Here is a 14,142-nt window from a genome sequence, read left to right as displayed (position 1 = left end):
TATTCTAGAACACTCTCTAGCATGATCTTTTGACTTCTATTTCTGCTTCTATTTTCTTTCCTCTTCAGCCACTTCAAACACACACACACACACAGAGCCGACATGGCCTTCGTCTATCCTTTTTTTTTTTTTTTCCTGATTCACTTTGTTGTTACGATGGAGCTTAGATAGGCTTTCATGCTCTTGATCTGTTGTTTTTGTTTTGATTTTAGGTTTGTAGTTCTAATTAAATTTGTATTTTTCTTTGTTCTTGATCTGTTATTGTGTTTGTGTTTTGATTGTGATACCGTTTGAGAGAGAGAGAGAGACAGATGAACAAAGAAGAGAGGAGGAAAGAGAAATAATATTTTTTTTATTCAGCTGGGTATTTTTTTAAGATAAAATAATGGTTTGGAGTCGCTATAGTGTTTTCTAAATTAAGAGAAATACTGTAGCAACTTAAAAAAAAAATTTGGAGAATCTGTGACTTTAGATAAGCTGCTGGAGTGTGAACAGTAGCATTTGGTGCTCCAAAAATAGAGATACAAACTCTGTTGGAGATGCACTTAACTCGTCTCTTTCTAGGATTCATTTCTAAATTTCCTGAACAATACAAACAAAAACCGAAAAAACTTCAAAACATCTCTCACCTATTTAACCTTGAATCTATGGATTACATTACATTACAAACCTAGAAAGGAAATTCAAAAAATCGCACTTTAAAAAGCTGAGATAATTGTCCGATTTCAAGTCCTTTTGGATGGTATTGACAATCAAGATGATGAGATCGTGATTGTCGTTCAAGTAACCAGTGCGCTTGAGAAGCAAGGTATCGTCGTGGGTCCTCTTCACGGTGTGGATGTACCCAAACGGCGCGTCGTGGCCGAGCATTTCGATGTAGACGAATCAGATTATGAACTCCTTCATCTTCCTCTTCGGAATGTCCGGCTCCAAAATCCGACGCTTCGGGGTCTCGATCTCGTGGAGCACAATTCGATCCTCCTCGGCTTTCGATCGAGCCTCGCCGATCGATTTCACGAGCTCCAAGAACTCCTTCGATTGGAAGAGGTTTTGATTTCACGGCTCTCTTATTCTTTTTATATTTTGATTTAATCCTTTTGGGGTTTCGGTTCTCTTTTTATATTTTGATTTAATCCTTTTGATTTGATTAGCTTTCAAGTGCCTCCAGTTCTATATTTTATTGTTTCGTATCTAATCTTTGACTAGTTTGGCTTACTTGTTTTGTGATTCCTTACTCTTTTTTTTTTTAATCTGGGGTTTCTTGTTTTTCAATTAAAGTGGTTGTTTTTGATGTTTTATTGTGACAAGTTTTTGTTTTTATAGGTAATTTTGGATTGATGCATTATAATTGGATAGAATTCTATATAATTGGTACTCTGAAATAGTTTAATTCTAGCGTAATTTTAAGAGTTAGTGGTTTCAGCAACAACTTGAATTTATGTTGAGTTCTAGTCTGCAAGAAAAGTTTATAAATTGGTGGATTCAGGACTTATTACATGCCAAAGATTATTAATTTACATGCCAAAGATTGAAGCTTGAATAGTGGCAACAACTTGAATAGTGGTTTGCATTCAAGTAATCAAGTGATTAGATTATGCTGAGTTCTGGCCTGCAAGAAAACTTTATAAATTGGTGGATCCAGGACTAATTACATGCCAAAGATGGAAGTTTGACATATATACTCAAAAGGAAAATCATAGCAACAACTTGGGCAAATTCAAAAAACACCTGGGGGAGTTCAATTTCAATAGTTTTTTTTTTGTCAATTGCTAATTTCAACGAGTAATAAATGAATTTTATTTTATTTTTACTTAAATTATTAACTTTCTAGTTTCACCCGTCTCCATAAAAGGACAGATTTGTAATTGCCTTGTATGAGTTGCTATAGGAAGCTTCATGTTTTTGGCATTGCCTTTGTTTAGTAATGCTGATTAGCCACTTTTTTTTTTGGGTTGAGAAATAACAGCATTAATTGGAATTATGTCATATTAAACATTTGAGAGATGCCTTGTGTGCAGGGTAGCAGTGGCATTAACAATTGAGGATTTGTAATCATCCTAACTAAAACTAAAAAACAAACATATGTACGTAGCTTTTGCATTAATAATACTAACAATAATTTCAGAAACCATCTAATCGAAATTATTATGACATATTTTATAAGTTTTTGGAGATATGTCATGGCCTTTGGATTGTCTTAAAAATTATTGGGACCTTTGGGCTTGCTGTGGCTTGTTAAAGTTTGCGAGCAAATGCATGTGAGGTTTAAACCAAATCTTCTTGTACTCTTACTATGGATGGAAATCTTCCATTTGGATTTTGAGTTTTGTGCACCACCATGCCAACTTTAATTGGCCTTTTTAAACTATATACCGACCAATCTGTAGTTTCTATGCACTCAATTGCACATGAGGTTTATAGAATTGAAAATTTTGGTGGTGTGCTAGTTGTGACGAGAGAGACATCTTTTGGTGTATTAGGGGTTTAGGTTTTATGAGAATGTATTTGTGCCGCCTCTGTAATATCTATGTTTCTTAGTGAATCTTTTTCCTAGATGCTGCCTATGGATATGTCTAGGCTTAAAGTCGAACCACATATATTTATATGTTCTGTGTGATTGTGTTTTCTAATTGGGTGGCTTCCCTCTCATTAAAAATTCTCTTATATATTTTCTTAAGAAATGTAGCACATAAAAAAATCTAGAGGGATTAAAAAAAGAAGCCACATCATACATAATTTATTGTAGGTTAATTGCATTCGACTTACTTGAATATACTTCTAAAAGAAAATCAGATTTTGACGATTGATAATTTACGTAAAAGGAAGTTGTGGATTCTGGATTGGTGCTACATGTGTAAGAGAAATGGTGAATCGGTTGACCATCTATTTCTTCATTGTCCTTTTGCTTCGGATCTATGGTCTATGGTTTTGGGCCTTTTTGGAGTTTCTTGGGTTATGCCGCACACTGTTCTGGGGCTGTTATGGTGTTGGCAAGGCAACTTTGGTCGTCATCGAAATGGTTATATTTGGTCCATTATTCCTCATTGCTTATTGTGGTGTCTTTGGAGGGAGAGGAATAGTAGATGTTTTGAAGATACTGAGAAATTTATTCTAGACCTCAAGCTTCTCTTTTTTAGAACTTTAAGGGATTGGTTGTTTGCTTTGCAAGATAAATCTTTCCCCTCTTTTATTGATTTCCTAGATTCTTGCAATTTTTGTATTTGATTTCTTTTCCCTTGTACACTCCCTGTGCACTAGGGTGTCCCCTTTATATCAATATATCTTATTACTTATAAAGAAAAAAATAATTATTTTAATTTCAGAAAATTGTTGAGAATCGATTGATAGAAAAATTAAAGTCTCAGACAGATGTTCGAGTTGAATTCTCAAAGGGTAAGTTTTTGACTCTTTTGAGTCATTTACGTGAATGTGGAATCATGTAGCAGTACTTAGCCCTGCCATAGGTTCTTTTTGCTGATACCGGTCAATACAACTGGATTTGTCTATGTGGCTTGAAGGAAGATAGCTCCAAACCGGTTTGGAGCTAAATTTTTTTCTCTCATACAAATTATTACAATTCAATTGGACCATAAAACCAAAGACCATTCCCTTCTCAATTTTTTTTTTTTTTTTTAATCCTTTTTTTAAAACAATGCTTATAAACGAATAGGAGGAAGGTGGTGGCATAGAGATATCCTTTCCTTGGTTAAGAAATAAGTGAGAACCAAGCAATGGTTTTATAACATAGCATCACATATTGTCAACTAGTTATGAGTTTGTGAAAAAGGTGGTTTGTTTTTGTCTTGGTTGACTATAGAGGGGGGTTTGATCAGTGGTCCATTTTGGGTGTTCCTTAGGCTATGGAAGTGGTCCTCAGTGGCTTTGAAGGCGAGTGAACATAAGTTTTTTCTTGTGAACAGGAAGAGTGGATGCCAAATTGCCAATCTAGCTTACCAAAAAAAAAAAAAAAAACTAAGAATTGTTCACCTACATGTTTCTAACTTTCTATACACGTGGCTCACATGCAAGACATTTTAGTCAAATGTAACTCTTATATGACCTCTGCATGACATACAAATTAAATTCTCTCAGCTTAGCTCAAAAACAGCGTGATTGTATAACTGATCCACAAGATTCTTCATTATCGTTTATGAAAAAAAATCTTGTCTTCATGCCAATTTTACAATTTAATTACTACTACTATTAAAATTTCCTTGTCTTCTTGTGAAATATTGTATCTTAAAAAATTACTAAGTATTTTAATAAATTTATTGAAATTAATGTAAATGATTTTGCACTAGTTATGTGGAAGACATATAGTTTTATTTTTAGTTAGGGTCCCCATTCAGTCATATGTGCATGCATGGTAGGTATAAGGAGAAAATGTAATCTAGCGGTGGAATTGTCAAAATACACATCCCAAAAAAAATTATAGTGGTGTAACATGACCAAATGTTACATTAGGTGTAACTTGAACCCAACCCATATATATTGTTTTTATTATCTCGGTTATACTTTCATATCAAGCTATGTTGTTGGCTTCCCTTCTTAATTTTATGTTTATTCATCCTCATTGGCATAAATTCATGGATACACATAATTAGAGTGATTTAAAAAAAAAAAAAAAAAAACTCTCCAAGGAACATTTTGTTGAAGGTAATTTTAGGATTTTAATTGTTATTATCAGAATTTTAAATTATTCATTGATTTCCTTATTAATTTAATAGGTGGTTGTATCATTTGAAGATATAGATGAGGTATGTGCTCTCTCGCTCTCTCTCAATTCACACACTTGACCACCTTGTTGAATGATATGTAATGCTAAGTTATGAATTTTTTAATTTTTAATTTTTAATTTTTTTTTATGAAGATATGAAGGAGTTAGCATGCATTCATTAATCTTGCTATTACAATTATACTTCGCATGGGTGTTGGTGGACATGGTGTACCTCCTTTGGGAAGTCCTGATGGTTAGTAATTGTTTTTGAATGCCTGAAGGGCTTTTTATTATATATCTTTCTTGAAGTTAAGATGTACAAATCTTGTGCTTGACATGAAAGTAGCTTTTTGTGATAACTTTTCTTATTTGTTTGAAAGGCGTGATTATGTTTTTATAATGATGTAGTGGGTTTAGATATATTGTGTAGGTAGTATCAAATTAAAATATGGTGCTAGAATGGTGCATCCATTGAAAAGCATTATGTTGATATTTCTATCCTTTCTTAAATTTCCTTCACCATCTGTAATTAATGGGTCTCAAGGAAAGGTCAAAGTCCTCTAAAGTTAAAATCGTTGCTATTGGCCGCTCTATCTCAACTTTTCTGATGGTTTTTAAATGATGAATCTATAGGTCTACTTGCTTCTTTTGTAACTTGGATCAGCCAAATGCCACAGTTTGTTCTAGAGTCGGAAATCCCAAAGGTATTGACACAAAATCCAATCTTTATCTCCTTTTTACAAGAATGCTTGATTTTTTTTTTTTTTTAATAAAAATTTTATTTACCACTTTATTGGCATACGCTTTCAAAACTCCAAAAATTGTGTAAAGAAAAACTATACTGGTTTTATAGTGAGAAAAAGTGATAAGAATAATTGCATGCACTTTTTTTTATTTTTTTTTTCTTGTCTGTTTGAATCTTATCTTAATTCTTATCATTGGTTTGTGAGTAGTGATAAGAATATAATGTTAGTTTGGAGACATTTGTGGTAATTTCTTAGTGGAGCTAAAATTATTATAGGTTATTTGTAATAGAAATGTGGTTTTAGGACCCAAGAGGGAAAAAAAAAAAAAAAAAAAACCTATAGCGGCGGGGAAAAACCGCCATTGAAGGACTAAAATTATGAAATAATTGAAAAACTATAGTGGCGTTTATCGCCTGTCGCTATATGTTTGAAGCTTTAGCGGCGGGCGAAACTGCCGCTAAAAGGTGTATAGGGTATGTTGTACATGAAGCCCTATAGTGGCACTTATTAATCGCTGCTATAGGTGACAACCTATAGCGGCGGGCCTATCTTGCTGTGAAAAGGTCCCTTGACTTGAATGGCAACCTTATATGGCGGGGGTTTTTAGCCCACCGCAATAGACTAAAAGCGTTGCTAAATGGCAGATCTATTGCAGCGCTTTTCGCGACCGCCGCAATTGACCTATAGCAGCACTGCAACACTGACGGGATGGCTTGCCGCAATAGCACCCGTCGTTATAGGTCAAATGTACCTTTAGCGGCGCTTTTTTGGGCTTTAGCGGCGCTTCTGGCCTGTCGCAATAGCCCGTTTTTCTTGTAGTGCATGTGGCTTGAATTGCACCAAAAGACCATAAGGCTTTTGAAAGTTAGTGGGCTTCCCAAATCAGTAGTATTAGAAAGATTATTCTGATCACTCTTTTGTTGGTTTTGCTAGATACAACCCATTAGTTAGAAAAATAAGAAATTGTCATGTGTTTTGTGAGAGAGAGCCTCTTACATATGTGCCCCTAGTGTGATCTCTCTCTGTGTTAGAAGCTTCGCTAGAAGCAAGTAAGACAAGGTCGCTATGCTTTGTAGACAAGGCTCATAATAACACTAAAGATCACAAGCACCAAGTATGAAGGTGGAGAAATTTGGTGGTAATGAAAATTCTTGTCTTTGGTAAAGGTTGATGTAGGATCTATTAATCCAATTAGGAGTTTATAAAGCATTGCAAGGGAAAGTAAGGACTAAGGAAGCCCGAAAAGTTAAGGGATGAAGAATGAGAAGTCAACCAGTGCAATTCCTCTCAAACCTAGTTGATGAGGTCATTCACAACATCCTAAAAATACAAACAGTAGAACATATTTAGAATAAATTAAAATGTCTCTATATGAGAATATCTAAGAAACAAATTTTACATGGATAAGAGCTTCATGGCTTTTAGATGAACGAAGGTTTAGATATATTGGAGCATCTTAACATGTTGAACACTCAATTGTCACATTTTAGGGTGTAAAGTTTAAGGAGTAAGATAAACAATACTTCTATTGGCATTGCTCCTACATCCTTTAATCATCTGGTGACTACTTTGATGTATGGGAATGAGACTTTAGAACTCAAAGAGATGGCTGGTGTAATCCTATCGCGCATGAAGGTAAAGAAGGATGGTGATGATTCTCAAGTTGATGGATATGTTTCAAAGACAAAGTTGGACAATGGTAGTAGAAGCATGTCAAAACAAAGGAAATCCAATAGGAAGAGATCTCAATCTAGATCGCATTTGAAGAAAGACGTAGAGTGCTATTATTGTCAAAAGGATAAATAAAAGTATTAAAGGAAAGAGTTGAAAAAGGAATGAAAGGAAGCACTTAGAATCAGTTAGTGTCGTTTAAGAGAAATAAGAGAACAATAGGGTTGATGCAGATCTAGTTTTAGTCTCATCAAGTAGTGATGTTCTATTAGAATCACAAATTTGGATTTTGCATACTCTCCCATGTGCCGAAAGAAAAAATAGTTTGACACATAGATCTTGTAATGGAGGTATGGTCATAATGGTCAATGATGTTGCATGCTTGGTTATTAGGGTTTGTACTATGAAGATTAAGATGTTTTTGACGAAGTTGTGAGAGTTCTTAGATGTGTTAGACATGTTTTGAATTCGATAAAGAATTTATTTATTTTTTTAAGTATTAGCTGAAGGGATAAAAAGTGGAAAGTGTATATAGGATGATTGGAACTAGGGGTGTCAAATGGGTAGGTTTGGGATGGGCATAATTGGGTTGGGTATATAAAACCCATTTACCCATTATCATCAATTTAACTAATTATTTCTAACCCAAACCCACCCAACCCAATTATTATGGGTAAATCCTAACTCATCCAATTACCCAATAATTAAAATTACCAAAATAGTCTTAAAACTTGAAAATGACCAAAGTACTCCTAAAATCCTATAAAATTACCAAATTACCCCCTAAACCTATCAAATGACCGAAATGCCCTTGAAACCTAAAAAATCATCAAATATGCTAAAAAAACACTAAAAATGTCCAAAGTACACCCTAAACCTAAAAAATAATAAAAATACCTCTAAAACCTAAAATATCACCAAATATGCTAAAAAAAAACCCACTAAAATTATCAAATTACCTCCTAAACCTAAAAAATGACTAAAATACCCCAAAAACCTAAATATGACCAAAATATCCCTTGAAACCAGAAAATTACCAAAATACCCCCTAAAACCTAAAAAATGAACAAAATACCCACGAAATCTAAAAAATGATCAAAATTCCCCTCTAAACCTATAAAATGATCAAAATACCCCCGAAACCTAAAAATTACCAAAATATCCATAAACTTTAAAAATGACCGAAATACTTTGAAACCTTAAAAATGACCAAAATACCCCCCCGGCCCAAAAAAACTTTAAAATTACCAAAATATATATAAGATGGGTTTCAGTTATACTTGGTGTAACTCTAAAGAGTTACACATTTTTTAAATCATTGGATTTAAGTAGATCTAATGATCAAAACAAGACCCTTATTAATGCTAATATTTTAATTGATCTTTATTTATTATCTCTTATTTAATACATTTCATATTTATTTCTGTAAAGTTATGATTTACAACTATATTTTATGTTGGCTTTATTCTATGACAAAAAGTGTTATAATTGCTTTAATTTTATTCCTTGTATTTTGTGGGATTTTATTGTATTGGGTATAGTATTAAGTTGGTGAAGACTCAAACTTAATTGAAAATTATGTGGATTTTGCGAGAAGCTCACAAGAAGCTAACCCATGAAAGAGCTACGTGAGAAGCACATGATTGGAAGCGGAAGAGTCATGCCATGCTATCAAGCTCGCGACAAGCTAACCTGTGAAAGTGCCATGTGAGAAGCACATGACTGGAAGCATAAGAGTCATGTCAGGCTGTCAGTTTCGCGTGTGTCTTGCGGGTAAAGCCTTTCCACGAGATAGTCACAAAACATTCTACCTAGAGGTTTTTTTATAGTGACTTTCTTACCCTTCACCCATACTATATATACTTTCATTACCCACAAAAGTAAAGGAGGCTATTCTGAGAGAAAAACACTAGATAGGTTTTCTACAACACACACCCATCTTTTAGAGAGAGAGCTATTCATCCTTAGTGAGAAATCATTCTAGTCTCTTCTCCTTCCCTCTCCCATTGTCATACATTGAGAGGAGATTTGTACCCAAACACAACCAACACATTTTCAAAGTGTAGAAAGTGTTTTGGAGTTTAGGAAGTTTTGGGGATTTGTCAAAAGAAGTCGGTGAGACTTGGCGGATGCAACCGAGTGTATTGCGGGATCCAGAAAGCTAGACAAGACACGATTCTGAGAAGCTTTGTTGGAGTAGGAGTTTGGAGGGTTTAGGTAAATTGGGTAGATTAGGCTTGGAGGGTCTCTTGCTATTCGTGTATCCCCAACTTATTGTCTAGTGGATCAATTTACTGCTTGGAAGGGGGAGGAGAGGTTTTTCGCCGAATTCTTTGGTTTTCTCTTCGATAATATCGCCGTGTTATATTGTGTTTGCATTTCTCTTTCCTTACTCTTGTGCTTTACTTTTATTATTTGTTGTTTATTTTTATGCACTTGAGTAGTATTGGTTGATTGCGCTTCATTTACTCTTATTTCCACACTTAGATAAATTAGAGTAAAAGCAATCTAGCCGTAATCTTTTAATTGAGGGTCTAAACAGCTCTTGTGTCTTCACACAAATCCGAGCTTTCAATTGGTATCAGAATGGGTACACTTGTTTTGGTTTCATTACCTAAGTGTGATCTTTGACCCTTTGTGTGTTTTGTCATGGATAATACTTTGTATGCTTCCATGCATGTTTTGGTTGATGATGAGTGTAACATGCCATGTATTCGTGAAAATGCCTCTATGAGTGATAATCCTCATGACTGTGATATTACATGAATCTATGGGTGTTGATATTCCTAACATCAAACTCTTGAAGAAAGAGGCTAAGAAGTTTCATATGAATTTGAGCAAGTTTCATTGTGAAAATGATGATTTGATTATTAAGCTCAATGAATCCAATAAATTGGTTGAAAAGTATAAGAAGCTAGTTGAAAATTTTCTTGAAAAGCTGAAAGAGTTTGAATGTTTAAATATGGACTTGGTTGCTAAACTTGTCTTATCTAACAAACTAGTTGATGATCTTAAATATGAAAATGAATCTCTTAAGATGCATGCCAAGTGTTTGATTACTGAATCTATTGCAAAAAATGATGAAAATATTTTTTGCAATCATGTTGTGGTATCCGATTTTGTGCCTATTGTGTGTTCTACCTCAAAGGATAAATCGGTGTACATTCTTCCACACAAAAGAAATCAAAAAGTGGAGAGAAAGACTCTTAAGCCAAAGCCTCTGTTTAGGTCTCAACCTGAGGTTTTGGATGGATCTAAGTTTGTTCCAATTTGTCACAATTGTGGTGTGATTGGCTATATAAGACCTCAATGTCCAAAGTTGAGAGAACAAAACCATATTGCTAGATCCTCTCCCAAAAAGCCTAGTGGACCTAAACACATTATTTAACACAATTGTGGTGTCTTTAGTCATCTTATTAGACCTCACTGCTCTAAGTTTCAAGTTTTTAAAAAAATCGAAAGGAAAGAGAAACTTGAACTTTTTGGAAGTTGTGCTATAAAAGTAAAACCGGATTTAGGGGAAACTGGTAAGTTGTTGAAGAAAGTTTTTGATGTTCTTACCTCCTTGTCTATGTGCATCTCCGATTCTCATTCTTCCAACCTTCGTATCACTTCTTATGAGACACTCATTCCAAAAAATTGTTCCGTTTGGATGAGGAAGGATTCCTATGGTTGAGCTTATGCTCTTTTGGTCTTTGATCTAATTCTTTCGATTTTTGTAGAACCCTTCATGCATTGAATGTAATATCTTCATGCATTTTATGCATCTTGCATTTCTTTTTATGCATTGTTTTTGTTTGTTGATTTTACTTTACTTGCTTTGTTTTTAAGTGTGTTGAAAAATTCAAAAAACCCATAAAAATTGAAAAATCTCTAAAAATTTTGATCGCTTGTGTTGTGTATATCATATGTGAGTTTGGCCTAGTACCTTCGTACTAATGACGTAGTGCATTTACAAGCTTAACTTGTTTTATATGCACATCTATCTTTGTGGGAAAAATCTTGAAATCTATGTATGATTGTTGTAAATCGATCTTCAAGTTTGTCATAATGATTGGTCAATGATCTTGATGATTTTGATACATGCATAGACTTGTGCTTATATATCTTCCCACATTTTTTATGTTTTCTCTTAAAGAGTTCAACAAATGTAAATCTCAAAATGAAAAGAGATAATGAGCTACAAAAACCGTCTCACAAACTAGTATTTGACTAGAAAAAAGGGAAAACGACTTTATTGAAATGTATGGTGTCCAAAAAGCAAAAAGTTTATTCTTAAAAATGAAATGTCAAAAATTTCAGGCACCGATCTCAAAATGAGATATATTGTTCAAAAATTGATCGAATGTTATGATTTGTAAAGAAGCCAAATGAAAAGTTTCAAAGTTATATAATTATTTTTGTAGGAGGTCATATATGTTCATTTCTATAATTGAGATAAATCTCTTGACCTAGTACTAGTTGTGTATGACTTGATTGAATTGATCATTGAAACTTCACTCTGGACTATGGACTATTTCACATTTGATACTCATCCACAATATACAAGACTTTTGTTCAACAAATACTTATTTCATTTGTGTGATTGTACATGATCAAATTTGATTTGTATGCTCAATTGCTTGTTGATCAAACCCAAAAAGATTTTTGAGTATTTTATATGTTTTTGAAAGTGTTTTTATGTTTTTTAGTTTTAAGTTTTTGGTCAAATTGCATTTTTCATTATTTTCTTTAAAAACTTCTTCACAAGCATTTTCGCGAGAAGCTTGTAACTAAGCTCTTCTCGCGAAAATAGGTTAAGGTAAAACTTGAAAATACAAAAGTCAGATAGAGACTTTCGCGACTAAAGACTTCTCACGAAAGGTTTTGCGCTTCAGATGCATTTTTCATGAGTAACTTCGCAAGTAAGTAACCCGCAAAAAACGCGTGTTTTTAGTTTTAAAGGGTTGATGTGACAGATTTTCAAATACACTTCAGTTTCCCTCTTTTCACCTTCCTCGTGCCTCTCTCAATCTCAAACAGTTTTTCACTCAAAACCCTCGACAAACTTCAAGTACAATCTCTACAAAATCACTTCAAAGGTATGCTTTCAACAATCTTTTCTTTTTTTTTCCTTAGATTATGCAGAAAATATTCTAGGTTTACTTGATTTGGGGATTTTTGAAAAAAGGGTTGGGAACCTTAATTTTGGTCATAATTTTGTCAATCTTTTGATTGGGCTTTGTCCCATTTGACTTGTTTGTGATTGTGTTGGTCCCATGTGGCAATTTTAACGTGTATTTAGGCGGTTTTACATATGCTCATGCATTGCCCACATTTTAAGTATAGTGATGCATATCAAGTGTTTAATAAATTGTCCAAATGACATTTTCTCGTTGTTTTGGACTCTGATGAGTACCAAACTTTGGGGATTACCATGATTATGTATGTTTATCATGTTTTGATCATTGGTTGAGTGTTTTATACACTTTTCCCCATGAGTGCTTACTCATGCATTGGTCATGCATCTCACATGCACACTAGATGCACCTTACTGCACATTAAATGCACCTTGATGCACACACTTTATCACTTGACATGTTTTGCATTCACTCATGCTAGTTAAGTATTTTTGGACTTTTTAGCACACAACATGTTTTTGGACCTTTTAGAGAATATACCGGATTGTATCGTCATTTCTATATGATTCTTGTGCACATTCTTAGGGGGAGAAGTGCTACCTCATGCACATTCGTAGGGGAAGAAAGTCATAGGGGAGATGCATATAGGGGAGAAGACATTTTGCTTTTTTAGAAAACCTTGTTTTGTTTTGTTTTACCTTTTGCTTGTTTTCTCATTGTTTTATGGTGCTTTGAGTTATGTTTAGTACCTTTGCTTTATTGCTCTCATCACATTGTTTTTGTTTGTTAGACATGCATATATCCTTATGTTATTGTGCTTTATTGGTTGCATGTTCGGATGATCATTTGCTTGGCTATATGATCATTGTAGTAATTTCTATATGACTGTTTTGGTGTATGATCAAGTTACTTACATGTTTCACATCATATTTACTTGATCGCAATTTACTTGTTACATTATACTTGTCATTTTATTACTTGTTTTACCTTGAGGGTCTAATGTGTTTTGTGCAAGTGTTTCAGGTTACAGGTATATATGCTCCAAGTTCATCACAGTTTCTAGATTTAGGTGTGAGTGAGTTTTGCCATTGTTTCCAAACTCACGTTTAAATCTAGAGTCTGTTATAGGGCGTTTTGTCATGGAATAGCTAAATGGGGAGATTGTAAAGATGTGATTTACAACTATGTTTTATGTTGACTTTATTCTATGACAAAAAGTGTTGTAATTGCTTTAATTTTGTTCCTTGTATTTTGTATGATTTTATTGTATTGGATTTAGTATTAAGTTGGTGAAAAATCAAGCTTAATTGAAGATTAAGTGGATTTCGTAAGAAACTAACTCGCGAAAGAGCCACATGAGAAGCACATAACTGGAAGCTGAAGAGTCGTGTCAAGCTGTCAGTTTCATGAGTGTCTCGCGAGTAAGGTCTTCTTGCGAGATAGTCGCGAAACATTTTTCCTGGAGGGTTTTTTTTAGAGTGATTTTCTTACTTTTCACCCATACTATATATACCCTCATTACCCACAAAAGTAAATGAGGCTATTCAGAGAGAAAAACTCTAGATAGGTTTTTTACAATACACGCACCCATCTTTTAGAGAAAGAGCTACTCATCCTTAGTGAGAAATCATTCTAGCACTTTCTCCTTTCTTTTCTCATTGTCATACCTTGAGAAAAAATTTGTACCCAAACACAACCTACACATTTTCAGAGTATAGAGAGTGTTTTGGAGCTTAGGAAACTTTGGAGATTTGCTAAAAGAAGCCAGTGAGGCTTAGAGGATGCAATCGGGTGTATTGCAGGATCCAGAAAGTTAGAAAAGACACGGTTCCAAGAAGCCTTGTTGGAGTAGGAGTTTGGAGGGCCTAGGTACATTGGGTAGATTAGG

At 34.1% G+C, this 14,142-nt stretch overlaps 1 protein-coding gene across 9 annotated transcripts; it reads left to right on the top strand.

Annotated features, from left to right (window-relative positions):
* The first annotated feature begins 323 nt into the window (after positions 1-323).
* On the top strand, positions 324-13,458 carry LOC115995305. 9 transcript variants are annotated; one of them, XR_004093314.1, is made up of 5 exons: positions 324-1,047; positions 4,728-4,757; positions 4,871-4,970; positions 5,351-5,421; positions 13,278-13,458. XR_004093314.1 is itself a non-coding variant. In XM_031119820.1 (4 exons), the coding sequence occupies exons 1-4, from the start codon at positions 893-895 to the stop codon at positions 13,362-13,364; spliced, it is 372 nt and encodes a 123-aa protein (XP_030975680.1). In that variant the 5' UTR covers positions 324-892; the 3' UTR covers positions 13,365-13,458. The 9 variants fall into 9 exon arrangements, 1 of the variants encoding a protein (XP_030975680.1); XR_004093313.1 differs by lacking the exon at positions 13,278-13,458 and adding an exon at positions 12,157-12,288; XR_004093311.1 differs by lacking the exon at positions 13,278-13,458 and adding an exon at positions 8,732-9,028.
* Positions 13,459-14,142: the final 684 nt, after the last annotated feature.

This window comes from Quercus lobata, chromosome 6, assembly GCF_001633185.2.
Source record: "Quercus lobata isolate SW786 chromosome 6, ValleyOak3.0 Primary Assembly, whole genome shotgun sequence".
NCBI lineage: Eukaryota > Viridiplantae > Streptophyta > Magnoliopsida > Fagales > Fagaceae > Quercus > Quercus lobata.
Note: the sequence above shows the minus strand (reverse complement) of the source record. Positions and strands in the feature narration are given on the sequence as shown.